At 39.2% G+C, this 27,754-nt stretch overlaps 1 protein-coding gene across 1 annotated transcript in view; it reads right to left on the bottom strand.

The window, feature by feature from the left end:
- The window catches only part of PDE3B (phosphodiesterase 3B), a 148,706-nt gene that overhangs the window by 35,993 nt on the left and 84,959 nt on the right, over nucleotides 1-27,754 (bottom strand). Inside the window, exons 4-10 of the mRNA XM_027852569.1 lie at nucleotides 23,007-23,161; nucleotides 15,322-15,413; nucleotides 13,485-13,695; nucleotides 11,144-11,220; nucleotides 9,044-9,372; nucleotides 8,313-8,450; nucleotides 3,010-3,121 (exon numbers count right to left, since the gene is read on the bottom strand). Coding sequence (XP_027708370.1) covers nucleotides 3,010-3,121; nucleotides 8,313-8,450; nucleotides 9,044-9,372; nucleotides 11,144-11,220; nucleotides 13,485-13,695; nucleotides 15,322-15,413; nucleotides 23,007-23,161 — 1,114 coding nt within the window. The remainder of the gene's footprint in view (nucleotides 1-3,009; nucleotides 3,122-8,312; nucleotides 8,451-9,043; nucleotides 9,373-11,143; nucleotides 11,221-13,484; nucleotides 13,696-15,321; nucleotides 15,414-23,006; nucleotides 23,162-27,754) is intronic.

Raw genomic sequence — 27,754 nt, 5'->3', positions numbered from 1 at the left:
AATTTCTCAGTAAAAATCTTAGCAGATATAAACTGGTTATTTGTGACATCAAGGAGACATCAACTGATCAAAATTATACTGGGGCATTAATCAGTGGTTAGATGATGTTGGGGAGATGTTTAACTGCGTGAATGAAATGGATGAGGCCCTGGTATGAGTTATTAGAGAACAATTCCACAGTCCCTCGGGTTACCCCTAAGGCTGTCAGGGGTGGAGCATTAGTTGAGCTCCGAGGCCCTGATCCTCCAGAGCCAGTGTGGGCTGGAAGTCAGTTCAGGCCTGTCTCTGTTTCTATCTGGTCTGTCTGTCTATACACAAATCTATACATACAGCGTCCCAAAAGTTTTAATGTAGTTTTAAGCTTTGAATAACTTCAGATGTATATGTGCTACACACTTACCAAAAAAAATCTGAAATTTTAATTATTAAAATTTCTTTTACACTTAGTTTTGTGAATTTTGAATAATAACCTTTTACTTTTAACAAGCCAAGGCACCCTGACATCATGCATCACATTTTCAACAGGTTCTGGATGTCACTTTATTAAACAAGTGGACTGGCAGAGGAGGCTAAGGCCCTCTTGCTCAGCCACCTCAGACACTGGATCTTGGACTTCTTGTGCGATCATAGCAAAACTGTTGTGTATACATCAAAACCTCATTCTTTAAACGCTCTTGAGGGTAGGATCACAAATGCAATCCTTTTAGTCACTGAGCAGCAGCTGATGAAAGTTAAAAAGTCTAAAAATTGACTAGTGATATATAACACAAGATAGTGTTTATGTTAAATTTTAATAGGAAACATCAATATTTTTAAACATTTAAATAATTAACCTTTCAAATGATTTTATGAGTCTATAGCATATATACTTCTGAAGTTCTTAAAGCTTAAAACTGCACTAAGACTTTTGGTACAATATACATATGTATATGCTACAAAGGTATCTCATACTCCTTTTATACAGAAGTTAGAGAAATATGTATTACACATTTAATACAGTCACGTGGACTCAGACCTGATTGGATGGCTGGAGTCAAAAAATAATTGTTAAGAATTCAATGTCACCATGCCAGAAGGTATCTCATGGAGTAACCCAAGGATCTATAATTTGCCTTGCACTGTATAACATTTTTATCTATGACTTGACAAAGGCTTGGATGGCCTGCTTATCAAATTTGCAAATGGCATCAAGTGGGGATAGCTAATACAGCGCACACCGGAGTCAAGATTCAAAAGCATCTTGACAGCCAACTGTATTACACTGAAACTAATATATTAAATTCAATAGGCATAAATGTAAAAGCCTTACACTTAGGTATAAAAGAATCAGCTTCCCAAATATAAAATGGAGGAGGTATGGCTAAGTAGCAATTGTTCTGAGAAATATCTGGGGAGTGTTAGCAGCCTGCAAGCTCAATGAGTCTGCAGCATGACAGAGCAATTAAAAACCCTAATGTCATTGCAGGACCTGTTAGAAAAGGCACAGCTTCTAGGAGGTAGGAGGTGATAGTCCTCCCACTGCATTCTGCCCTCCTCAGACCTTGTCTGGAGGACTAAGTTCAGCTGTGTGTACCATGGGTTAAGAAGGATATTGCTAATTTGGAGAATGTCCACAGGAAGGCAACCAGGATAGTGAAGGTCCTTGAGTCTACGTCACATGAAGACTGGCTGAAGGAAACAGGCATGTGAGGAACCCAGAGGAGAGGAACTAGAGAGGGATATGAGAGACATCTGCGATCACTGTGGAAGTCACTGTAGAGGGCTCTCATATAGAGGAGGTATGAGACTAGTTCTATATGGCCCCAGAAGGCAAAAATCAAGAACAATGTGTAGAAGTTGCAAAGAAGCAAAGTGAGGCTTAATGTTAGGACCAAAGTAGAATGGGCCGCTTCCAGGGGTGGTGGGCTCCTCCTCCCTACAGATCTTCAGGCAGAGGTGAGATGACCACTTGTCAGGAAGATCAAAGGAGAAAGTCCTAGGCTGGACTAGATGATCACTGAGGTGTCTGCTAATAAATTCTGTCGCTTTCTCATTCATCACTAGCTTTGTGACCTTGAGGTAAGTCATTTAACTTCTATGACCCTCAGTTTGCTCATCTGTAAAATGGGGATGATTCTATCACTAACAGTTATCTCACAGGGTTGTGGTTAAGAAAGTGTTTTGTAAATTCTCAAGTTCTATATCCAGTCCCCAAAGTCCTAGTGCAGCTTTGAGCTATGATGGCTTCTTAGTCTAACATAGGCATCTGATGGGGATCACTGGGATAGCACATGTAAAGTGCTGCATATAAATATCAGTAATTATTATTATGAGTATTGTGTTTATCCACAGAATAGCCATGGATAGATTTTCTAAGTTTCCATATATAGTCTTGTTTTATCCTTGACTAATAAATAAAAGATTCACTCATTTTCCAAGGTAAATTCTTAGCTTTTTATAAGATATCTTCTAGATGCGGGTATTATGACAGATAATATACTGTATCTGTCCACATAAAAATATGTTGTGCTGTCAAACCCACAGTGCACAAGCAGGCCAGAAATCCTGGATGTAGAAAGACTGTGGAAGGATATCAGATTTGTGTTCATAGAAGACTAACTTCTATTCCTAGAACATTAAAAATTTCTCACAATGCAAAAAAGAAAGCTATAATCATTTCAAGGAAATACGAGGAAAACAGGTCCAATGGTCAATCCTACCTATGAAATAGGAAGATGATACACTTACATATATTTACTGTCTTAGTATGATGCCCATACTTTCAAATTTTAACCTGTCATAAAAACATAAAAACAAATGAGGAAGCACATAGTCTCCTCAAAATCATTCTTTAGGGAGACACTTCAGTGCATTCAGAAATGTTAAAGAAAAAATGCTTTTAAAAATGATCAGGTTGAGCATTTTCAGAACTACTACAAGTATCTGAAGCAGCTAACCATTTCAGAATGAGTACTTTCCCTTTATGACTCAATTACATTAAAGTTTTGTTACATACTAGTTTATACTTACAAGGAATGTCCCGGTAGCCATTTTCTAAAGCATGGAAGTAGCTCACAAATTCTGGAACGGGGATTTTGAACATGTCCATCAAACCAGTGTCTTGAAACAAGGTATACATAGTCTAAGAATAAATTCAAACAATTTTCATTTTAAGGATCAGAATTCCTAAGCTTTATAACTAGTTATGGCTCATTTAAAGACATGTACTTTTTAGTTTTCACTTAGAAATAGCAATGTTACTCTGCTTACTAGATCATTAAACTGAGTCAGTGCTTCACTAAAACCTCCCCTTCCCCAATTTTGTCATCTTGGAAGACTACAAAAATTATTTTAAAAAATCAGAGGGTACCATCTACAAAGAAATTGGGAATATGTAAACCCTAAGTCACTCTTTGAGTTGCATGGGAACCTCTCAATCAACTAGTCCAATTTCTTTACTTTACAAATGAGGAAACTGAGAGGATACATGACTTGTCCAAGGTCATGCAACTAGTTGGCTAGTGGCACAGTCATTTGATAAAGCCTTGAATGACTATATAAACTGCAATATTGAATATATCATATAAACTGGAGAGGAGAGAGAGGCAGGTTTTGGAGGGATGCAAACATGTGATTTAATCAATAGAGAGAACCATTCAAAAGAATTCAGCTTGACCACCTAAACAGAAAAGACCAAGCAGAAGAAGGTCTACGGCTCAGATCATGACATGCATTTGTATGGATGACAGAGAGAACTTATCTGTCAGTGTGTTTATCAGTGTGTAGATCATGAAGAGAGACAAACTGGGCCCAAAGTTGAGCAAGAGATGAGTGAGGTGGATTGCTTTTGGGAAACTGAAAAGCTCTTTCAAGGAGCCTACACTTTTTCTAAAAACAAAAGATCCACCTTTTTAACACTAAGTGAGGCTGTATGGCAGCAAGAAATGGAATATGACAGCCTTGAAAAAATGGAGAATATTACCTGGAGGCAATGAAGAGATGTATGGAACTTTGATGAAGAAGTAGATAAAATATTTTATGAAAGAAATGTATGATTGGAAAAGAAGATGGGGTAGCTCCCTGGACAGTCAGGGCATCTTCAGGAGAAAGTGAAAAGGGCCTCCTGAAGGCTGGGTAGACTCACTTGGTTGAACTTACAGGAGGGCACAGAGAAGCTAGGTTAGAATCTATGTTACTAGAGAGCACATTGATACTGATGATACCACAGGTCCATAAGAGTTCCCAGTGAAGAAACTCATGCTACTAACGTAGATCAGCAATGGTTCTGTGACTTTAAGTCTTATCAGAGAGAGTTTTCTAGGGCACTGTCACTGAGAGGCTACCTAACTTGTCTAGGGCCACCCTGCCCAGTATATGTCAGAGAAGGGAGTTGAATCCACCTGATTTTGAGGCTAAGTATTTATCCAATATGCCATGTTATTTCTTTCTAGAGAGAAAGGTAAGAGAATTTTGAAAATTAGAAAATTCCCTGTTTCTCAACACAATCAATCTATCTAGCTTTATATCTATCTATATTTAATAAGCAAAAACTAAATTAGCCTTTGGCCAGCTTTTCAAAAGCATTTCATCTTTGGAATGAGACCAAAGGGAAAATGTCTGCCTGAAATACAGTATTTGTAAATGCTAATGATTTCATCAAAATGTTAAAAAAGAATGAGAGGAGGAAGAGAGAAATTAACTAATAATCTCATTCATTGGGTACGGATTTCTTTTCTTTTTTTTTTTTTTAAAGAATAGCATAGTTAGTCTTACCTGCAACTGCTTTGGATTATATTTTTAAACAAATTCATATGAAGTTTATAAAATGTTTATAGGTGGGAAAAGGTACATACAATGGAATAAATTAATAATCTGGACTTGAACTAAAGAGGGAACCCACTATGATAGAAACCACTAGGCAAAGAACCAAGAGACCTTGGTTCTTAGGTAGGTTCTGCCACTAAACAGACGCCTGAACACTGATAGAGTTCAGCATCCCCCTCTGTACAATGAGCTGGTTGGACAGAGGGCCATTAAGGTGTCCTTCTACATCTAACAATTCATGATTATTATGTTTAACTTCTCAACAAGAACAGCATAAAAGTGGAAAGAGATGCCTTTGAAGGTAATGAATTTCCCATCTCTGGAGGTTTTCAATTGGAGGCTGAAAGATTCCATATTGGGGACATTTAAAGAGGATTCCTGCTTCAGGTATGGGTTTGAATTAGATGTTCTCAATGGTCCCTCGCAGCTCTAAAGGGATATATTCTCTGGTATAATGATATCCTTTAAGACATACAACTGTATTCCTTAAAATCTAGCAGAATGAAGCTTAGGTTCAATATCCTTATAATCTTTCCATATTTATAAATAAAATTATAAAGAGACAGAAACTATTTTTAAAAATGAGCAATTCCCTCATCAGGAAAATGAACATCCATTACCAAAAGGAGACAAAAATTATTCACTATTTTCACTTCTTTTGTATTTCATATTTATTTTTGTATACTTACATTGTATTTTAAATGAATGTGGAAATTTTTCTACTTTATCTTGGTGGAGTGTCAACAAGCTATTTCATGACACATGAAAAGTAACAACTAGATAAAATGGTTATCAACTACAGCAACGTGACAGAAGATGTCTTTTTAGATTTTGTTCTACTTCCTGAGAATAGAGATAAAAGTGAAGAACAAAAACCATCCTCTCACAGACAACCTGCTTCTGTTAAAATAAAATAACAACTTAAGTTTCCTATTCAATACCAATGAATAGTGATACCAAAAGATACCAGGTAATGATAATAGCAAACACTTACATAGCACCTATTATGTGCTAGGCATTGTGCTAAGTGCTTTACAAATATATCATCTTATTTGATCCTCACAACAACCCTGGGAGGTTACAGATAAGAAAAATGAGGTAAACAGGTTAAGTAACTTGCCCAGGATCAACGTATGGGGCCTGAGTAAGTATAAGTGTCTGAGGCCAGATCTGAACTCATCTTCCTGTCTATATATTTACAAGGCCCAGTATATTTTATACACCAGAAGCACCAGTAAATGACTCCTAATGGTTGAAATGAATTCAAACAATATTAATATCAGACTCACTCCACACAAAATTTAAATCTTCCAAATTGCAATTTATATATGGAGATAGCTAATTTAAACAAATTCAGATGCTTACCTCATTCCTAACAACTTTAAATTCCCAGGCATTAGCACAGCTCATCAATGAGCATTGAGTCAATTATGTCAGACATCCTTTGCATTTGCATCCTATTATTTACACGTGAGATTACTGTTGCCTTTTCTAAATTAGAGCTACACTCTACAATCTTAGAAAAATATTTTTACAAGTTAACAAAAATGTTTTAACACTTAAAAGACTTCTATGCTGTCTTCTGATGAAGCATCATATTGTTATGTCCTTTGACCTGTCCAGTCCAACATGTTTATTGATGACCTCTGGCTGGTGTCTCCACTTCCTGTGGAGGGTGAAGCTTTATCAGATCCTAACTTCCTCTTTTCTCCCCTGCTGCTCGACACAATACTTTAAGTACAGCAGGAAATTAACAATGACTGGAGGAAAGAATGACACAGAAGAATCCACACAAGGCACGCTTACAAAATTTTCAGAAGGCACAAAGATGGAAGAGATGGACAGAATAAAGATTCAGAATGTCTACAGCAGGCTAAAATTCTGGGCTGAAGCTAATAAGATAAAATTTAACAACAGTAAAGTCACTGAATCACAAAATTACAAAAGTTTAGAGTTGGAAGGGACTTCAACTACCACCCAAAAAGGGATCCTCACTACAACGCATCAGACAAGTGGCCACTCTGGCTGAAGAACTTCCAAGAGAAGGAATTCCACTACTTCCAGACACAGGCCAGTCTACTTAGAGAGAGCTTTGTTTGTTAGAAAGTTTTTTCCTGACCTTAAGCCAAAATTTGCCACCATGTCATCAATACATTGCAACCAAATACCCCAGTTGTTGCTCAGCCTTCCTAGATCCCATGAAGTTGAATCCCCCTGCGGTGTTATGTCTTCCATTACATTTTCAAGAAACCAATTACAGATGTTAATCAGGATACACCTGTACACTATAACGCCACTTTCAAAAGCAAGGGAAAGGGCAGAGGGAAAACAGGGTCATGTGCTCACTCCCAGAAGAGAGTTGAAAAAAATAGTTTTTAATGTTCTTAGCACACTGGAGTAAAAGCAACCATCAAAGGAGGCTGTTGTAACAAAACAGCCCAGGAGCCTCAATGCTCATTCTCTCTCGCTCTCTCTGTCTCTCTCTCTTTCTCTCTCCCTTGGGGCTTATCCCTTTACTGGAGGCAGCTAGATGTAGTAAAAAGAGTCTAAAACTCAATGAAGGATCTAGTATGTTCTAGCTGTGTGGGCTGGAGCAACTTCCCTCCTCTTGTTGGCCCTCTATTTCCCCATCTAGAGTCAAACCCAACATTTAGGGTAAAAAAAAAGTCAAAGGCACAAATATAAACTAGGGGGGGATTTGGTTTAACAGTAGCTTATATAGGGCAAAGATCTGGGGACTTAAGCTGATCACAAGCTTGGTATAAGACAACAGTTTAATAAAACTACCAAAAAAAACAGCTAACACAAACTCGGGCTGCACTGACATAATGTTCAGATAACAGAAAGCTGTAGCCCCACCATACTCTGCTGGACAGATCATATCTGGAGAACCATGTCTAATTTTTAGTGCATTTTGGGTAGAACACTGATAAATTGGACTAGACCAGTCAGAGGGGAACAGGAAGCTAAGGCAACAACAGTTTAAAAATTAGGGCTGTTTGCCCTGAGGGAAAGTCCATAGGGTGATGTAACAGCTTAAAGTGTTGTTATTTATTTCTTTTGAAAAAATGTTTTATTGATAAATTTTACTTTTTATAGTATAGTCGCCTCATCTCCTCACCCTCCAACACATAAAACTCTTCCAATATAGTGACATTACCTGACAACATATCAAACTTTAATTCCCCAGCCACATGAGGGCTATTATTTAGAAAAAGGAGGCGCGCATGCTGCTCTGTCTTACTACAGAGGATGGAACCTGAACCAAGAGGCAGAAGTTAGAGGGAAGGCTTATTTCAGCTCAAAAGAATACATAACTTGACAACCACTCAGTTGTCCAAAGATGGAATGGACTTTCTTGTTGGATCACTGAAGCCATTTAAATGGAAGCTCTTGACCAAAGGGATGTGCAGACGGGATGGGAGTCTGGACCGAGTGACTCCACAGCCCCTCCTCGCTTGGAGCCCCAGAGCTCTGCATGTGCAGTGTTTCTTCAGAGAACAACAAACCTGGCTCAGGATCCTTCCTGATCTTCCCCCCATGGCTTCCATAACTTCAAAAATGGGGAAATTCCAGTTGTTCATCTTTGCTATAAGTGCATCATGGTCTTCTCTTAATATCAGTTCCAGTAAGCACTCCTCATCTATCTGTGTGCAAACACACATTTATAAACCTAAGAAAACTTTAGTTTTAGTAAGTGATAAATTCATCTTGACATTACAACCCCAAATAGATGCTGCAAATCCTCAGTATCATATTCTCAAATGCCATCCTCACACATATCCCTTATTCTCTCTTCCTATCATTTCTTATTTTGGCAGAATAATATCTTCAAATTATTTTAAATAAATTATATTTAAAGGTTTCTAAACATTAGGAAATTCAGGTGATACTAGAGAGATGATCTCTCAACTTTAGGAGCCTTTAATTGAAAACAGAGCATTATTTCTATAAATAAAAAAAACTTCTCATACTAAAAATCCATTAAATGAATTCTAAAATTCATTATTTTTATTTAAAATTTATCATGTATATATATTTACATAGTATATTTATATCTGTTTTTAGGGTTGCTGGCTAGAAAAAAAGGAGTTTTTTCCCTTTTTGTCTTACTGATTTTGAGCTCTTCAGAGGAAAAGTACAAACCAAAAATGGCTATAGTAAAAGCATCATATTATTTGCACTGGCACACCAATTTTCCAAAATTTTAAAAAAGCACTACTCTTTAAAATAATGTTACCTCAGCATTTTCATAATGACACTTTGAGTTTTCATTCTGCTGTGCCCCTGATGGCATCTCTTCTTTGTGAACCTCTTCCTTTTCTCTCTCTTCATCTTCTTCCTCCAAGGCCTTCTGGGAGTGGCACCAAACTAGGCCATTAGTTAAGTACCCTCCTGGTTTATCAGAGGGCTCACACTGGGCCTCTTCGGGGCTCTCTTCTTCTGCTCTTCCTCCCTCTTCTTCCTCCTCCTTCAGTTCTCTGTCCAGTCTCTTGTCCGGCTCCTGTTCTGACTTGTCCCCAGACTCTCTGATTGGCCCTTGTTTAACATCGGTATTTCCCTCTTCAACTTTCAAAGAAACAGATAAAATTAGAAGTAATACATTTACTTTAACCTTTGTAGACAATTTGGGAAGAAAAAGATTGCTGTTTTTCTGTTACGTCTCGATTTGGTTATAACTGTTAGTTAGACTATGTTAAGCCACGGGTTGTTACCAGAGCGCATTCACAATAGCTGACTAGCAGCACTAGTTACTCAATGGCATGAAGTTGGGTCCTTCCCAAGAGAGCCCCAGTTTTCAAAAGAATCTTTCCCACAAATAGCTTAATTTGTACATATGAGAATGAAAAAAATGCCTAACTTGGGAAGAATGAAAAACATTTAGTCAGTTAGAAATAGTGACATTAATTTTCTAAGCACAGTTCCAAGCACAATGTTATTTAAATTTCATTTATTTAAAAAAAAAATTGAAGTCCACGCAACAACAGCCAATCTATTGAATTAAGATGTACTTTCTTCCACAAAACTGGCTGACTTGAAATTCCTGGTCTATCTCCGATGAGAAAGAGAATCTGGACTCTGATCCACTGAGTGGTTTTAATAATTGATTGAGACTTCCATTAAGTGAATCACCATCTTCATGTTGGAGAACATAATTGTTAACATGTAAAAATAAAGTCATCGGACTATAAGGGCGGAATCAGTCAATTTTCAATTATCTAGTATAAAAATTATTTAGATTTGGAATGCCATCTATGATTTTCTTCTCATAGAACAGCCTTCTTCATTGTGCCCAGTTTAGGATAGGTCTAAAATCTATCACAATTCCTTAGCACATACCAACTGAGGGTAAGGGAAAGCAGCTTACAATTCCATTGGACAAGAGGCAAACCATTCTGGAAATACAATTCTGGCTAGGACAATCACATCTGTCCTAGTTCCTCTAGTAAGTACTCTGTAAAAATTGTTTAAGAAAACCCCCATTGCCATTATTATAGAATCACGAATGCTTATTTTTCTAATCATTTTACACTGTGATAATCATTATAAATAAAATTTCTTTTGAAATACAAACATTTCACAGCTATTAAATAATTAGAATTTTTAAAAAATTCTCTCTACACAAAAAAACAAAAATATTCAAAAAACTCACACTTATGTACATTCAAAACACACATAAAGGCCCCAAATTCAATGTAAGTAAAATAAATTCAAATATTTATTATTACTATCATTAGTAGTAATAATGTTACCTTGTCTTTGCCCAGATTTTTTACAATCTATAATTCACATTCTCTATGATATTTCCATTCTAAAAATCCTGCAAAGCAAATAAGACATAATTCTGTGTTGCAGAAGGGTAAACTAGAATACAAAGAAGTTAAATGATTTGCTTGGAGTTGACAGAACTTGGCTTAGAGCCCAGTTCTCCAGATTCCTCAAGCACTCACTCCATGCCTTCTCCTTAGCTCACTGAGAATCAACAGTGGAAGCGATTTATTTATTACAGAATGATGATCCATGGGTCTGCACCAGTCAAGGGTTCTCCCTCCACTAGGTGACTTACTAGGCCTGTATGCAGTTTCCTCTAACACATCTAATGTCCTCATTTGATTACACACTGACTAACAATGACAGGGGCCTCGTTCTATACACTGCTACAGAGCACTTTGCACTTGCTAATTGATCAGCAGCAACAAAAAAGAATTTTAAAATTCTAGCATGATATTTATGTACTTGCAAGACATACTAACAAATCATTTCTTCATTTAATTTTAGACCCACTGAAAAAAAAATACAATTAATCACTATTAAGTGTACATATCTTTTGAAATCTCACCTGGTTTTCCACCCTGGTCATCTGTACCATATTCAGATTCATGTATTGAAACATGCTTCAGTACCTCACGTCCACAACTTAAGAAATAAATTAGATAAAGGTATATCATGAGGCTATTTCTCTTATTTTTTTATCTAAATATTTTTACTTTCCCACCTAAACCCAATGAAAAATTCACCTATGGCCACAACCTCCTTACACCCGGGAGGTTTTCTTGTAGAAACCATTACAACATACTTCCCACTTCTGGGGAACAGGAAGTGTTTTTGCATTTGCTATTTCATGTGATCCCAGTAACTCTGGGGAAAAGGGGGAAAGGAAGAGAACAAGAATTTATATAGTGTCTACAAAGTACTAGGCACTGTAAGTGCTTTCACAAACATTATCTTATTTGATCCTCACAACCACCCTGGAAAGTGCGTGCTGTTGTTATTCTCATTTTACAGTCGAGGAAACTGAGGCAGATAGAGGCTGACTCGCCCAGGGTCACACAGCTAGTGTCTTAGGCTGGATTTGAACTCAGGTCTTCTTGACTCCAGGGCCCAGTACTCTATCCACAGCACCACTTAGCTGCCTGAAACCTCCCCCTGGGAAGGAGGCAGTGTAAGTATTTTATACATAAAAGGGAACTGAGGCTCAGAGAAAGTCACTTACCTGTCTCAATACTTAGTTAGCTCCCAACTCAATCAATCTCAGAGCTTTTTATGTACTACACTGCTAGAATTAAAATGGGGTATAGGGAAACTTCTATTACTATAGCAATGAATAAGTGACTTGCCACAACTGAGGCAATATATGTACTTTAAAATAAAATTATTCATCACCAAACTACAACTGGAGCGATCACATTCTAATTACAGATAATTACAGGTCAGGGAGAAGGCCACACTGGACAAGTTGCCAATACTGGGACAAAAGGGCCCAAACCCAATGGCCAGTCATCTGTTCTGCAGGTCCCTTGAATAGCTACAGGACTTTCCACAGAGACCTTTTCTCTCATTCTCCAGCTGATAACTTGCTTCTGCAGATTTATAAGGGAAACAAAATCCTCAGCCTTTTACATATCAAACAGCCAAATGAACTGCAGAAGCTTTGGGTCTGACAGAAGTCATGGTTAGCAAGAAAGGTCAAGCCTAAACCAAAGGACAAAAGGAGAGGAAACAGATACATGGAATGCAGATCCCTACAGTTTTTAAAAGGCATATAAGGAGCTCAGTCTTTTTAAAGAGAGCAATGTGGGAGAAAGAAGAAGAAAACCTGGGCCAGAGGGCCACCACTAGCTATGCCACCATGGACGTGGTGTTTAAATCTGCTGAGTCTTACCTGCTTTAGAAACTGAATCCTTAAAAAGGAATAACACTACTGAGTCTGCCTCCCTCGCTAGGCTGTAGTGAAGATCAAATAAGCTAAGGTGTATGAGGCATTTTGTAGCTGTAAATTACTGCATACTTCAACTAGCATTATTATTTGTTTGTGTTAGTTATCTCACTCAGGGGAGTTGCAATACCAGGAAAAAAACCACAGAGAAAGCTGATTGAGAAGTTGGCTGTAGGGCCCTGTTGCCTCCTATGAGTTATCTCTCATACTCCCCCTTGAAGGAGGAACAGGAGATGGGAGAGGAAGAAAAAAGCAGAAGTGAGAATAAAGGTTACTTTACTAAAAGCCTCCATTCAAAGTGCCTAGCTGAGGGAGGGGAATGGCAGTGGTTTATTCCTTTGTTTCAGCAAGTGGAGAGATTATGAGGAGTCAAACAATACTGCAAAGGGCCAGGAGTAACCCCTGGAGGGAGCACTACAACCTGCCAAGGGAAGGGCCAGGCACCCCCAGGTTATTCCTGAAAAAGAAATAATTCTGAACGGCTCTGACATGCACAAACTGGATGACTGTTAAAAGAAAGGGCTTCCCTGGCAATGGGGTCTGGCTGACACAAAGGCAGCCCCAGGGCCTAGCAAGCATCAGGGTGCTCTGATCTAAACCGCCAGAGATGTGGAAGGAACTCTGTCCAACAGATCCCTCCATTCCCCATTCAAAACTTTCCTGATGTCCTGTAATGTCATTATTCATGGATCCTAATTTTTAAATGGAAACATTTCAAAACAGTCCTTTATTTCATCCCAGGGATAGGTACTTTCATTGGAAAATGGATAAAGCCTATGTAATATGAATGAGATGATAGAATAAAAACATTACATAAACACAACTGTCACCCTGCACACAGGATTACGTCTATCTAGTCTATTATGGAATTATGATGAGGAAACAGAAAAATGTGCAAATGTACAATGACCAAAATGACATCTATATCTTCATAATATAATAAATAAAAGTTTATGGGGCTTACCTGTTACATATATGGCTACCAGAAGTTCTAAATTGCTGAGGTAAATCTGGAGTACTAAGTGCATTCCCCAGAGATTTGTGTAAAGTAGCACTTGGCTTAGTAAGAAAACCAGCAGTGGCAGGAAATCCTGCGGGTGACCGGTTAACTAGGGAACCAGTGGACACTGATTCATGGCTAGGTGAACTCACAGGATTCAGGTTGAGTGAAGCACCTAAAAAAAAATTAATTGTGCAATTCTTTTCTTTAAAGAAGCTAAAGTATCTACAATACAGACTGCAGCTGGCACGTGGGCATTAGACACCAACGTTCTACTTGGAGCTCCCTTGGCACTCCAGAAGAACATGTCACTATTCCCTTTTTCAATGACTGCTGACTGGGTACCCAGGACAGGGAGAGAAAAGGAGGCAGCCTAAAACCTATGTTCCAGAGGGCACACACTGATCTGTTTCATACTGTGATACAGGCATTTCACATTTTCTCTACCGCTAGATCAATTATTCACACAGCAAGTACCAAAGCTGAATCCTATTTTTAAGGTCCCATGAGCAGAGATGACAAGTCCTATGCTGATACTATTCACGACATTATTTTTTTAGTCTTCCTCCCCAACAATCTTCAGCATAGCATGAAGCCTCTTTCTTTAACAGTCCAAACCGTTTTCCCATCAAGAAAAAGGACTATCAGAAGTAATGACTACAGGGTGGCCTCAACATCTGCACTAAGACTTTGGGACACCCTGTATGTTCAGGCCCGGACAATGAATAGTGCTATCACCAGAGAAGCCCAAGTCCCATTAACTGCCCAAAAAGGAATGTAAGACTTGACTTCAACATTTTTGGAATTTCAATTGGATACTTTTAACTTTTATAGAAACAGGGTGAGGCCAAGAAGAGAAGAGCTGGTTGGGGCTCCTAACTTATAAGACTCTCCAAAGATTCACCCCATTTCTCCCCAGCTCAGCAGTGCTATCTGTTCATTCTAATATGACAAAAGATACCAAATCTTCAAGCCCACCAATAAAATTAAGCTGCCATGTTGATCTGCTGGATGATTATGAACCTGAAAGATGGCCAAAGGGAGGGAATGGGAATGCAGAACATCCTAGGCTAGTGTTCTGCACATCTTAAAGTTTATATAACTAAACTGCAGTATGGAATAAGTAACACAGGAAAGTTCTGAGAAGAGAGTTAAAATGGGAAATCTGGAAAATCTTCTACTTACTCTTAAATTGGGTCTTCTGAATATGGCCTCATTATTTTATCTTTAGCTTTCTGAATTCCCACTAGATCAGTTAGGAAAACATAATCCTAACAACACATTACAAGGTAAAATGTAAACATCTGAACTAGTCAAAATTTTCCATCATTTACAGTATGGCTTCCTTCATTATCCTGGATAATGGAAAGGTTTTTTTTAAAAAATACTTCTTTATATTTCAATTCAGAGAAAAATACTCTAAACTGATAGGTTTAGGTATAAGGACCAACCAGGGAAAAATAAGGTTTTTCACTCCCCCAAACTGCTTTACCTAGAACTTTCTCCCCACGATTACTGTTCCATGGAGTAGGACAAGAAGAAGATGGTTATTACCTCTCTGGAGAATTCCTCTCACTCTTATTCTTCTCCCGAATGCAGGATATTGCATTACTGGAACTGTAATCATGCAACTTAGCAACTAATTCCACATGACTAAATAAAAAGCAATATAAATTGCTGAGTCACATAGATTTTTAAGCAATGTGAATTGAATATAGGAAAAGAGGGTCTGAAACAATTCCCGAAAATGTTATGTTTTCTAAAGATCCCCATATTTAAATCACAAAGATCAGTTTCTTACCAGATCTCGAAGGACTCTTATAGTCAGTCAAGGTTACTGAAGATGACCTTTGCTTTGGGAATGTAAACACATTTGCATCTGGAGATTCCAGGCTAAAAGGAGAATACAATGTCAGTACCTGCTCAGGCAGCAGGTGGACTCCATGACCTCTCACACCCCTGACACTGTGATTCTACTTCTCTAATGGTCCCCTCGACCTCCTGCTCAGTCTGGGTTTCCCTATGATCTTCTGTGCCCAGTGATTCCACTTTCCTAGGACCCAAAGACTTACTGAGTGAACTGACAATTAGTTAATGAAGTTAGAATATGTAAACACAGACATCAAGAGAACCACCCCATCTTACCAAAGGATCCCCACTCACCTAGACACTAATAGATACCAAATGAAATATATTTGTTAACATATAATACTAAAATAAAAATTTATATAGCTGAAGGCAGAGGGCAAGGGGATAATCTTAGCATATACTCCATTTCAGGACTTACATAAAATCCATTATTCCACTGATTAATGATTGTCAACAGGATTGTCACTATCTGTACTTGCATACTCTGTAATATTTTCATATTCAGTAACTAGAAAATAGACTCTCCAGGAGGCAGCTAGGTGGTACACTGGATAGAGAACCGGTGCTGGATTCAGGAGGACCTGAGTTCAAATCCAGACTCAGACACATAACACTTACTAACTGTGTGACCTTGGGTAAGTCACTTGACCCCACTGCCTAGCCAAAATAAAAAAAAATTAAATAAAGAAAAAAGAAAATAGACTCTCCAGATAGTGTGCCATGGAGGATCAAAATCACTGGACTGGAATCAGAAGATCTGGATTAGATCTCCAGTTCTGCCACTGACCAACTGTGCATCCTGGAAAGCCAAACGTTACAGGGGGAGGCCATAGGCTGTTAGGGGCTCGACTGACTCCTGAGTGACCTCAGGCAAACCACTTTATTCTCGGGGAGTCAGTTTTCCTGTATGTAAAATGAGAGTGTTGAAGTAAATGACTCCTAAGAATCCCTCTGTCTCTAAATCTTTATTTATGGCCCTAGGACCTTGCCCAAATTATTTTTCATCTTTGAGTCCCAATTTTATTACCTGTACAAAAGGGGAGGAGGGGGCCGAGGTTATCTCTAAGGTCCCTCCTGCTCTGAACATTTTATGATTCTGTAACTGGTAAAGTATCATTGTTCTTTCTTAAGGATTCTGGAGTGCTTAATCACATATAAGCACATAAGATGACTCCTTTAAAAAATTATGTCTTTTGTTTTTACATCACATTCATTTCCACACATGCTGCTTCCTCTCTCCCTACCACATCGAGCCTTCCCTTCTAACAAAGATTTTAAAAAAACAAATAGTTCAGCAAAGCCGACTGCCACATTTACCTCCTGAGCCCAGTACATGTGACATTCCAAACAACGTCCTCCCCCCCACCCTCCCACCCCCGGCCACTTCTCTGCATCTCTTCCCTGGGACCCACTCCAGTCAGCAGAGGGCCCAGCACTCAACGCAGCATTAGAATTCTGCTCTCCTGGGGAGAGTCACGGCAGGCAGGGTGTTCTTGGTTCTGCTGCTTCATTGCATTAATTTAAACACATTCTTCTGACATTCCAAATTCTTCACATTCATCATTTTTATGTCAAATATTTACAATATTCTCCAATCAATGACACCTATTTTGTTTCCTGTTCTTTGCTACCACAGAAAAATGCTGCTATATTTTCACATATAAGGAACCTTCCTTTCTCTCTTTAATGTTCTTAAGCTATAGCCCAAGAGCGGGACCAGAAAAATTCTTAGGTACCCTTCCTCCTATTAAGGTGGCAGCTAGGTGATACAGTGCATAGAGCACTGGGCCTACATTTGTGAAGACCTGTTTGAGACACTCACTAGTTGGGTGATCTCAGACCAATTTCTTAACTTCTATATGCCTCAGTTTCCTCATCTGTAAAATAGAGATAACTATTTTACCTTCCAAAGTTGTTATGAGGATCAAATGAAATAATATTTGTAAGGTGCTTAGCACAGTGCCTAGTACATAGCAGTGCTTAATAAATGCTTGTTACCTTCCCTCTTCTTCATTTACAAAGAGCAAGTAGAGATGGGGTGAAAAAAGACTATTTCCCACCAGAAGGGAGTTGCTGATTGACTCTTTTTGGGCCAAAAGAATCACCCAATCTGAGCTCTAGGACTCAGATCAAAAGTTAGAGTTCACTTTGAGTATTACATGAAGGGGACTTCCAAAGAATGGCTAAGTGATGGTGACAGGGGAGAGTCTGGAAGCGGCAGAGAGGAACAAGCAGTATCCCTCTTTCCTCCTTCTCCTCTTCCTCCTCTTCCTTCCAGTTCAGTGAGTGTGTATGTGAGCTGATGTGGGAAGGGGGATGAAAGTATATCCAGTATTAAAGAAGGTGACTAGGGCTGAAATATGTTGTGGGGAGGGAAGGGTCTGTGATTCAAAGAAGATAGAAAAGAGTATGACAGGAAGAGGTCTAATATGAAAGACAATTTATTAACAATTGATCAGAAGATCCTTAAGGCCACAGTGGGCTAGATACAGAAAACAGGTAGGCCTGGGGTAGACAGGGATGAGATAGAAAGGAGTGGCAGAGGAGGAAGGGAATTTTCACCCACGCCACCCTGGATTCTGAGTCACAAGGATTCAGAGAGGAGGAAGAGAAGGTGTGCCAGACACAGAAGGGGTGAGTGTCAAACCCCTCCAGCTCAGAACGTGCCTTAACTTTTTTCCCTCTACACAGGGGTAAGAGACTTGGAGCTGTGAAGGGTCAGAGCTGTGTTTGGGTAAATGACCCTGTCTCATCAGCAAGGGCATCTCTACCTCAGACCCAGCTCAGATGTTAATTTGATCTTCACCATCTGAATGAAAGGTTCTGTATACCAAAGGTGAGGAAGCAGAGTAGAGTGGAAAGGAAAATCAGACTGAGAATCAAAAGATTGGGCATCTAGCCCTGAATCTCCCATTATGTCTCCTTTACAAAGTCCCCTCTCAGTCTTCATTTTCTCCTACAAAAATGAGAGGGTTGGATTAAAATGATCTCTAAGGCTACTTCCAGCTCTAAAATTATAGGACTCTCTTTATATTCACAAGAGGAAAAGTACTATGTTAATAAGACTATGGTGATTTCTCTATGACAGATAATCCGGCACAACAAACCAGAGTTTGCAGGAATCCTGTGCATTATTAACTATAAAAACACTTCTTACTGATGCTGAAAAAGCATGAATAAGATTCAACCCTTGTGTCTATTAAAAACTCTATAAATCATAGGAATAAATGGAACTTTCCTTAATACAGTAAGTAGTATTTATTTAAATCCAAGAGTAAACACTATATATGGTAAAAAAAAAAACTGGATGCCTTTCCAATAAGATAAAGGAAGATTATAATCATCACTGTTGTTTAACAAAATGATAGCTAGAGCAATAAGTCAAGAAAAAGAAACTGAGGAAATAAGCATAGGCAAAGTAGAAACAAAACTATCATTTGTGTAGATGATATGATGATATATTAGAGAAGTCTAGGATTCAATTTAAATTAACTGAAATAACTTCACCAAAGTTACAGTATATAGGATAAGTCCACATAAATCATCGGCATCTCTATGTATGACCAACAAAACCCAGAAGGAAAAATTAACTAAGAAGTTAAAAAATACTTGGGGATACATCTACCAATATTCACCTAGTGACTATATGAATCTAACTATAAAAAATCTTTGCAAAATAAAGACAGAACTAAATAATTGGAGAAACAGTAATTGTCCATAGGTAGGTTGAGCCAATATAAATGAAATTAATACTTAATTTACTTATTCAGTGCTGTACCAATCAAACTTCCAAAAGAATATTTTATAGAATTAGAAAAAAAATAACAAAATTCACCCAGAGGAGCAAAACATCAAGAATCTCAAGGGTCGTAATGAAAAAAAGCAGGAAGGAAAGGGTGAGAGGAAAGTCCTATCAGTACCAACTTTAACTTGTACTCCAAAGCAGTAATCATTAAAATAATTTGGTACTGGTTAAAAAAAGAGAGAGGTTGATCAGTGGAATGGATTAGGTACAGATTATACAAAAACAAATAAACAAAGAAGCATGGTGTCTGATAAACACAAAGGCACCAGGTACTGGAGAAGGATTCACTATTTAAGTGTAGTAATGTAATGATGTAAGACTAATCTGGCAGAAATTAGGTTTATACTAACACCTCATATCATGTATCAAGATAAGCTCCAAATAGAAACATTACCCACTTATAAAAGGGCATATCATTAAAAAAAAATGAGAGGAGCAAGAAGAAATTACCTTTCAGATCTATGAATAGGTAAGGTAAAGAACTCATGACTAAACAAGTAATAGAATCATGGCTAAAATGGACAGTTTTGATTATATAAAATTAAAAAGATTTTCCCCAAACAGTTCTAAATCGGACACAGGACACACCCTCATTACCTCATACCTGAACAACTGCAAGAGACTGATGGTTAGTCTCCCTGTGACCAGTCTCTGCCTCCTTTGAGCACAGGTCTGACCACGACACCACACTTCCCCATTGAGCAAGCTTCAGTGGATCTCTATTATTATCTCCTGGAGCAAATGTAAAGTTCTCTGTCTGACTTTTAAAGCCCTTTATCACCTAGCCCCTTCCTACCTTTTCAGTCTTCTTATATCTTACTTCCCCCTTCTCAGTACTCTGCAATCCCATGGCACTGGCTTGCTTGCTGTCCTCTCCTATTACACGCCATCTCTAGACTCCAAACATTTCCTTCGGCTGTCCCCCATGCCTGGAATGCTCTCCCTCCTCGTCCCTGCTTCCTGGATTCCTTGGCTTCCTTGAAGTCTCAGCTAAGGTCCCACCTTATTCAAGATCTCCTTCCTGGTCCTCACTAATCCGAGTGCCTTCCTTCTAAGATTATCTACAATTCACCCTGTTACGTATGTGTGTGTGTGCACATATGCTTTGTATGTACATAATTATTTGTACCATGTCTCTTCCATTACATTATGAGTTTCTTGAGAGTAGGGACTTTTTTTCAGACTTCCTTTGTATCCTCAGCACTTAGCACAGTGCCTGACACATAGTAGGTACATTAAAGTGCTAGCTAACTAATGTAGCAAAAACGAACTGGAAAAAAATCTTTGCAACAATTTCTCTGATAAAGGTATTATTCCCAAGCTATAAAGGGTGTCCCAAAAGTCTTACTGTGGTTTTATGCTAGACTTTTGGGACATCCTACATTAGAAATGCATTCAAATTTAAAAGAATAAGACCCAATAGATAAATTGTCAGAGGTTAGGAACAAAACAACAGTTTTCAAAGGAAGATATACAAACTATTAACAAGCACATGAAGAAAATGCTTTACACGTCTAATTAGAATAATTCAAATTAGCCTAATTTGTACTAATCTAACCCTAATTAGAGAAATACAAATTAAAGCAACTTTAAGATTCCACATTACATTATCAGATTGACAATGATGACAAAGAAGAAAATGACAAATGTTGGAGGGGCTGTAGGAAAACAGGCACGCTAGTGCACAGCAAGTACAGTTACAAATTGGTCCAGCCATTCTGGAGAGCCATTTGAAACTTATGATCAGAAAGTTACCAGACTATGAATACTCTCTAACCCAGAAATACCACTGCTAGCCCTACATCCCAATTCAAAGAAACAGGAAAAGGATCTATACTTACATAAATATTAATAGCAGCTCTTTTAGTGGTAATCAACAATTGTAAACTCCTACTAGGGAATGGCTAAGTGAATTACATTCAAAATATGAATGTAATGGAATAATACTGTGCCATTAAGAAATTATGACATGGACAATTTCAAAGGAAAATGGAACAATCTCTAAGAACGGACGCAGAGGGAAGGAGAGGAATTAGGAGAACAAATAAAAAAAATAACTTTAAAGACCTGAAACTCTGATCAACATATTAATAAACCACAAGTCCAAAAGAATGAAGATGAAATATACTACTCACCCACTGGAAGAGAAGTGATGAACGTGAAATGGAGGGAGAGATATAAATGGCTAATGTGGGAATCTGGTTTTGCCAGACTATGCTACTATGTGTCCAGGGCTTTATTTTAGGGGTTTTCTTTTTTAATTGCTAAATGTGAGTAAGGGAAGGATAGATTAATTTTTTAAGTTTACTGATTTTTTAAAAATAGTCAAATTTTTTTAAAAGTGTCTCTTAGTCCTCTCTACCTGACATTTTCTTGCCCTCATGGAGTCCTAGCTCCCCCATGTCACTGCATCCCTGGCAATTCTCTCTAACACTAGCTTTACCTTCACTTACACCCCCACCCCTTAGCACACTGGTACTGGAGGGAAAACCTTGCTCCCCATTGCAAATTCCAGACTGCCCCTCTGCCACCAACAGTCTATAACCTCTCCTTCCTTGAAGTTTATTTGATTTAAATTTTCCAATTAATCCAGATCATGGTGTCTGTTGTATACCAGTTCCTGTCCTGTCGTCCTTACCTCCTCAAGGAGTTCAGCATCTGGGTCATTGCTGTCCTCTCTTCTCTAGCTCCTGCTCTTAAATGAGGGGGTTTTTATATCTCTATTGATGCTTCCTTAAACTCCTTAGCCTTCCAATTCCTCAGCCTCCTTGTATCCCATACCAACTCTTCACCCCAACTTTACTCTCAAATCCCTTACCCCACTGTCCTAGCAATGCTCACTCCCTGCCTAATCTCAGCCTTGCATTCCTCCAGTAACCCACAGAGAAAAAGAGGGAGATCGTTTCAGGCGGGGGTGGGGGGGTGTTTGGCAATCAAGAGCTGGTATGTCACATGAGAGAAGAGCCAGGAGGCCGAGTTGGAGTCAGAGGAAGTAGACAGGAGTAATGTGTTAAGAAGACTGGGAAGGGAGGAAAGGGCTAAGTTATGAGAGGAGGCTTTGAAAGCCAAACACTGGATTTTATATTTGTGACAAATGGCAAATCATGCAGCACAGCACAAATTACTTCCATGAGCTTACAGGTAACAGCCTGAGTACAACTTAACTTTAACCAAGACAATTTGGCTTGAGAAACTGGCAGCTGTCTTTCGTCCACAGAGCTGTCATTGGAGAGTGGTCTGGAGTAAGGTGAGGGAGCTGCCTGTGGATACCTGTCTCTCCTCTGGTTCATACTAACTCCATGATCCAAAGCAAGTCAATTAACTCCTAACTCCCCTTGGCTACGAGACTCCACATGGCCTAACTGGGGCTTATCTGCACTGAGAGGGAGTTTCCTCACCAGGACTTCCTACGCCAATGAAATTAAAGAGCTTGATGGAAAGATGGAGAATAAAAGCAGAAAAGGCTAAATTGCAGCAGCAACAAAGGAGGGTCCTTGTCATTTCTGGCCGTCCAAAGTCAAGGTAAACTCAGGTCAGCAGAAACTAAGGTCAGCAAAAGGCTTTGTCCTAGAAACAAATGGGAACCTTTCAGAACGTCTGATACAGCTTTTCCATTTTATGGATGAGGAAACTGAATCCCAGAAAAGTTCAAGGACAGAGTTAACTAATGAGGAGCAGAACCAATGATTGGTCCATTTGAAGAGACGAAGCTATGCGCCCCCAGCACAATTCATAATTCCCATCTTTGGCATGAGTGTCGAGGACCTGGGCACATCACTAGGCAGGGTGAGGAGGGCCAGGATGCATTTTACCTCAGAGTACTTTGCTGTCGGAGAGGGAGCGTGCGCCTTCTGCTGCTGCACTCCCATCGTGAAGGAGACAGTTCAGGGGGTGGCAGAGGGAGACCTGAGGTTCTTGAGTTTCTCCTTAGTTGTAGCATCAGCACACTATTTCTATTACTTGGTGTCTGTTGAATAATTAAACAACATTTAAAATTGTTACACTGTATGACCTCTGTATTGGTACATCCATATGTTTAAAACATTTTTCAACAAGCCACAAAGAAATTACATCATACTCTTTCCTAGAACTGAGTTAATTATTCCCCCAAATTTCACATTTTATCATATTCCATTTTTCTTCTTCCTTTTAAAATGATTATCATAGTAAACTTTGATTTCTCTGGAATCCAATGAACAGGAAGATGAACAACTAGATGTTTCTTTTACCCATTCTATACTCTGCTTTTTGGAGAAGAGACAATCAACAAGAAAACAAGCTGATATGAGGCATTTGTTCTTAAAATGTCACTTCCCAAGCATACTCTGGGTCTAGTTCAGTCCAATCTCAGACACCCAAAGTACAATGGTAACTGATATTCATCACCTTTGCTGCCACTTGGAAGGGATCTCTCCCCACTCTAAACTCCACAGCATGTTTCTTCCTTCACCTGAACACTTTTGCTTGTGTTCCCTTTATTTGTGGACACATTCTCTCCTAAACCACATGCTCTCTGAGAACAAAGACTAAATCATGTTGTTCATGTCTGTAGAATGCCCAGTTTAAACTTTGCAAATAATAAGTACTGAATAAAGAGTAGCTGAATGAACGTGAATGTGCATCCTAGTATCCCTGAGACCACAAGACTTAATTAAAAGTACTTTACGAATAAGTTGTATTTTATGACAGTCTAACATGCGTAACGGCTATGGACCTCCATCAATCACAATACTGACCCACAGCACTGCCCTCTCCCACCAGCCTTGGGAGCAGGAGTCGGCTTCCTCAGCAATGACAGAGAGCACAGATCTGTTTCTTGAGAGCTTATTTCCTCTGTATGCTTGTTTGTGTTTCACTGCACAATTAAAACCATCAAAATAACTCAGAGCATTCCAGAAGCTATGAATTCTTAAAAACTCCAAAGTCTCTTTCCACATAATAGTTTGCAACTATGGCACAGCAGAAGAAAATAATAATGAAACTCTACAGAAACCTGTCAAGTAATTCTTTTTTCTAAATTGGTTTTCAGTAAAGCATTAGACTTCGCAAGCCTAAGGCATCCAATATTATTAGACTGCTATTTTCAATAGCTGGGGAATATCATGGAATCAATAAAAATCAAGACAGAGTTCCACAATCATCTCTAAGCTCATCGCACTACTCAGGCACACTTACAATCAAATAGTTCTTTCCGTCTATCCAGGCTGTCTCTGACGGTAAGGTCAGAGACAAATCTTGTCTAGTTCTCTCTGCAGAGGGTTAAGAAGTTGTTGTGTACTAGAAGGCCATATTAAGTTGCTCCTTTACCTTCTCCTTTCCTAAGCAGATCAGCTCACTCATAGGGATTATTTCCTATTCCACTGCTCATTTATCTTTTCCTTCTGTGAACTCTCCCTCGTTTCTTTACATACTTTAAAAAGCAGAGAAATCAAATCAAAACATTTAAGGGGAAGCATGACAGAGCAGAGAGGGCACTGGGCTCTCCGCTAACTCCTCATCCTCGCTAAGTTTGGGTTTCCTTGTCTGCAAAACGAGGTTGGCCCAGAAAATCTCTAAGGTTTCTTCCTATTCAAACATTCTCAAGTTCCTAATAATCTAATTTTAGCCTTAAATAACGCCTAGAACTGGAGTGAGATTCAAGTATCAGTTCTTGTTGCTGAAACACTTCTAATGGTTATAAGGACATTTCTGGACCTCGTTTCACAGCAATGAATACTGCAACAAACATAATCAAATTCTTTTGGATGACTAAGTGCCTTATGGTACACAAGAGTTATTACTCTAAATGTCATTTTCCACTAAAGAAAATGCAGGAGGGTTGAGCTGAAAATACCCTGTCCCCATCACGTATCTTGGAAGATACTTCAGTAATAAAATTTTTAGCATCAACTTTTAGTATCCAAGAAAAGAAATAAATCAAGGTAGGGGATATGCTCCTGTAACAGGGTTGTTTTTTGGTATATAAGAAGCTGGTGGACACATGATAATTTGCTTCTTGTTTTCCTTTCCCTTCATCCCTGGCTGCTGATTGGTAACAATTATCTTCTGAAGTAATAAATTTTTGATATCTCCACTCTAAATTACTACATAAAGTATTCAGTCGGTAAACTAAATTTATGAAGCATTCATTTATAAATAAACTTATTAAGCACCTACTATGTGCCAGGCACTGGGTATAAAAAAAAGAGACAAAAGACAGTCCCTCCCCTCAAGTAGCTTACAATTTAACACGGGAAGATAACAAAGTACTACGTACAAACAAGCTGCTTCTTCTTCTTCAGTTATTTCAATCTATACCACTCTTCATGACCCCATAGGGGGTTTTCTTGGCAAAGATACTGGAGTGGCTTGCCACTTCCTTCCTTTACATCCTTTACATATGAGGTAAACTGAGGCAAACAGGGTTAAGTGACTTGCCCAGGGTTACAAAGTTACTAAGTATCTGAGGGCAAATCAGTCTTCCTGACTAGAGGCCTGGCACCCTACACACAGGAAATAATTAAGAAAGGGAAAACACCAGAATTAAGAGGGGTTGGGGAAGAGCTGTTATAGAAGATGGGATTTTAGTTAGGGCTTAAAGGAAGCCTGAGAAGCCAATAGGCAGAAAGTAGGAGGGGAAGCATTCCAGGCATGGGGGAACAGTCAGAAAAAATGCCCAGAGTCAAAAGATGAAAGCATCTTGCTTATGGAACAGCCAGGAGGCCAGTGCTACTGGATCAAGGTCTATACAGCAGGGAATAAAGTGTAAGAAGACTGGAAAGGTAGGAGGGAGTTAGGCTGGCCCTAGAAAGGCTTTGAACACAAAACAGGATTTTGTATTTGGTCCCATAAGCAATAAGGAACCACTGGAGTTTATCAAGTAGAGGGTGGGGTGACCTGGTCATACCTGCATTTTAGAACAATCACTTTAGCAGCTGAATGGAGAATGGACTGGAGTGGGGAGAGACTTGAGACTGGCAGACCCCACCGCAGGCTACTGAGGTAATCCAGGCATGAGGTCATAAAGGCCTGAACAAGAGGGATTGCAGTGTCAGAGAAGAGAAGGGGGTGTATTCAAGAGATCTGCAAAGATGGAGTCAACAGACCTTGGCAATAATTTCAATACGGAGGATGAGAGATAGTGAAAAACACAAGATGATTCATAGGTTGCAAGCCTGAGGAACTGGGGGGATGGCACTGTCCTCTACAGTAATAGAGATCACAAGAACGGGAAAGATAGTTATTTTTGGCATGCAAGATGTCTACTAGTCATCCAGTTGGAGATGTCTGAAAGGCAGCTGGAGATGGGAGATTGGAGATCTGCAGAGAGAAAGGGAAGAAAGAAGTGCTTTGCCTGTGGCATATTTATTTCTTTGGAAACAAGTGCAATCAACCCATCAACAAAATTTATTAAACACCTACTGTGTACCAAGCATTGTGCTAGACAGGAGAGATACAAAGACACAAATAGCTGCTCTCTCAAGGAACAGCTGGGTGGCACAGTGGAGAGAGTTTGGACCTGAAGTCAAGAAGACTACATTCTAATCCTGACTCAGACATGGACTAGCTATGTGACCCTGGTCTCGTCACTGAACCTTTGTCTGCCTCAGTTTCCTCAGTTGTAAAATGGGGACAAGAGCACCTGCCTCCCAAGGTTGCTATGAAGATCAAATGAGATGGTATTTGTAAATCTTTTTATCAAACCTTAAAGTGCCATAGAAGTGCTAACTGTGGTCATGGAGGGACACAACCTGTATTAATATAAGCACAGACAAAACACCAGGCAGTTTGGGGGGAGGATCCAGCATCTGGGGAGGATCAGGAGGTGGCACCTGAGATAGGCTTTGAAGGAAACCAGGTATTCTACAAGGCAGAGGTGGAAGGGTGTACCCTGGGTACAGCGGCTGTACCACAGGCCTGCAATGTCACGTGTGAGGCATAGGAAGAAGGCCATCTTGGCGAGACCAAGTCGTGTGTGAATGTATCCTGTGCCTGAAAAGACAGATTGGAGCCAGGCCATACAGGGCTTTAAATACTAAACAGGGAAGTGTGTATCTTATCCTCCAGTCTGTACTTAACACAATAACTATTTCATGGGGAAGGGATGGCCCAGCATTGCCAAGAAAAGCATCAACAACCCTTGGTAACCAGGTCTAGCCTCCTTTGTTAACTTCAGAGAGGCTGATAAAGGCAACTTAGCAAGAGCCTCTGGCCATTACTAGCGAGGAATCACTAATTCCAATCCAAGAAGGTGTCTCAGAGGTCACCAGCTCCCTTAGGCTGGACCATTTCCCTCTTTTCTCGATTCTGACATGACACAAAAAGACCTTTTTGTCACAGAACAGCAAAATCAAATAGCGTTTTCATTTAAAAGGAATGCTAGGCTGAAGAGATCCACAGCAATCCAAGAGCCATCCCTCTGAAGTCTTTGGACACTGTTATTTTCAAGATAATAAGAGATGCCCAGCAAGCAGGCTATGCCCTGAGCTTGGCATAACCACAATCCTTTGTGCTCACTCTCTGGCAAAAATCACATAATTATTGTATCGCTCTGACCAGCACCAGGTATTCTGAGCTTGGA

Source organism: Vombatus ursinus, unplaced genomic scaffold, assembly GCF_900497805.2.
Source record: "Vombatus ursinus unplaced genomic scaffold, bare-nosed wombat genome assembly UNPS02009770.1, whole genome shotgun sequence".
Taxonomy (NCBI): Eukaryota; Metazoa; Chordata; class Mammalia; order Diprotodontia; family Vombatidae; genus Vombatus; species Vombatus ursinus.
Note: the sequence above shows the minus strand (reverse complement) of the source record. Positions and strands in the feature narration are given on the sequence as shown.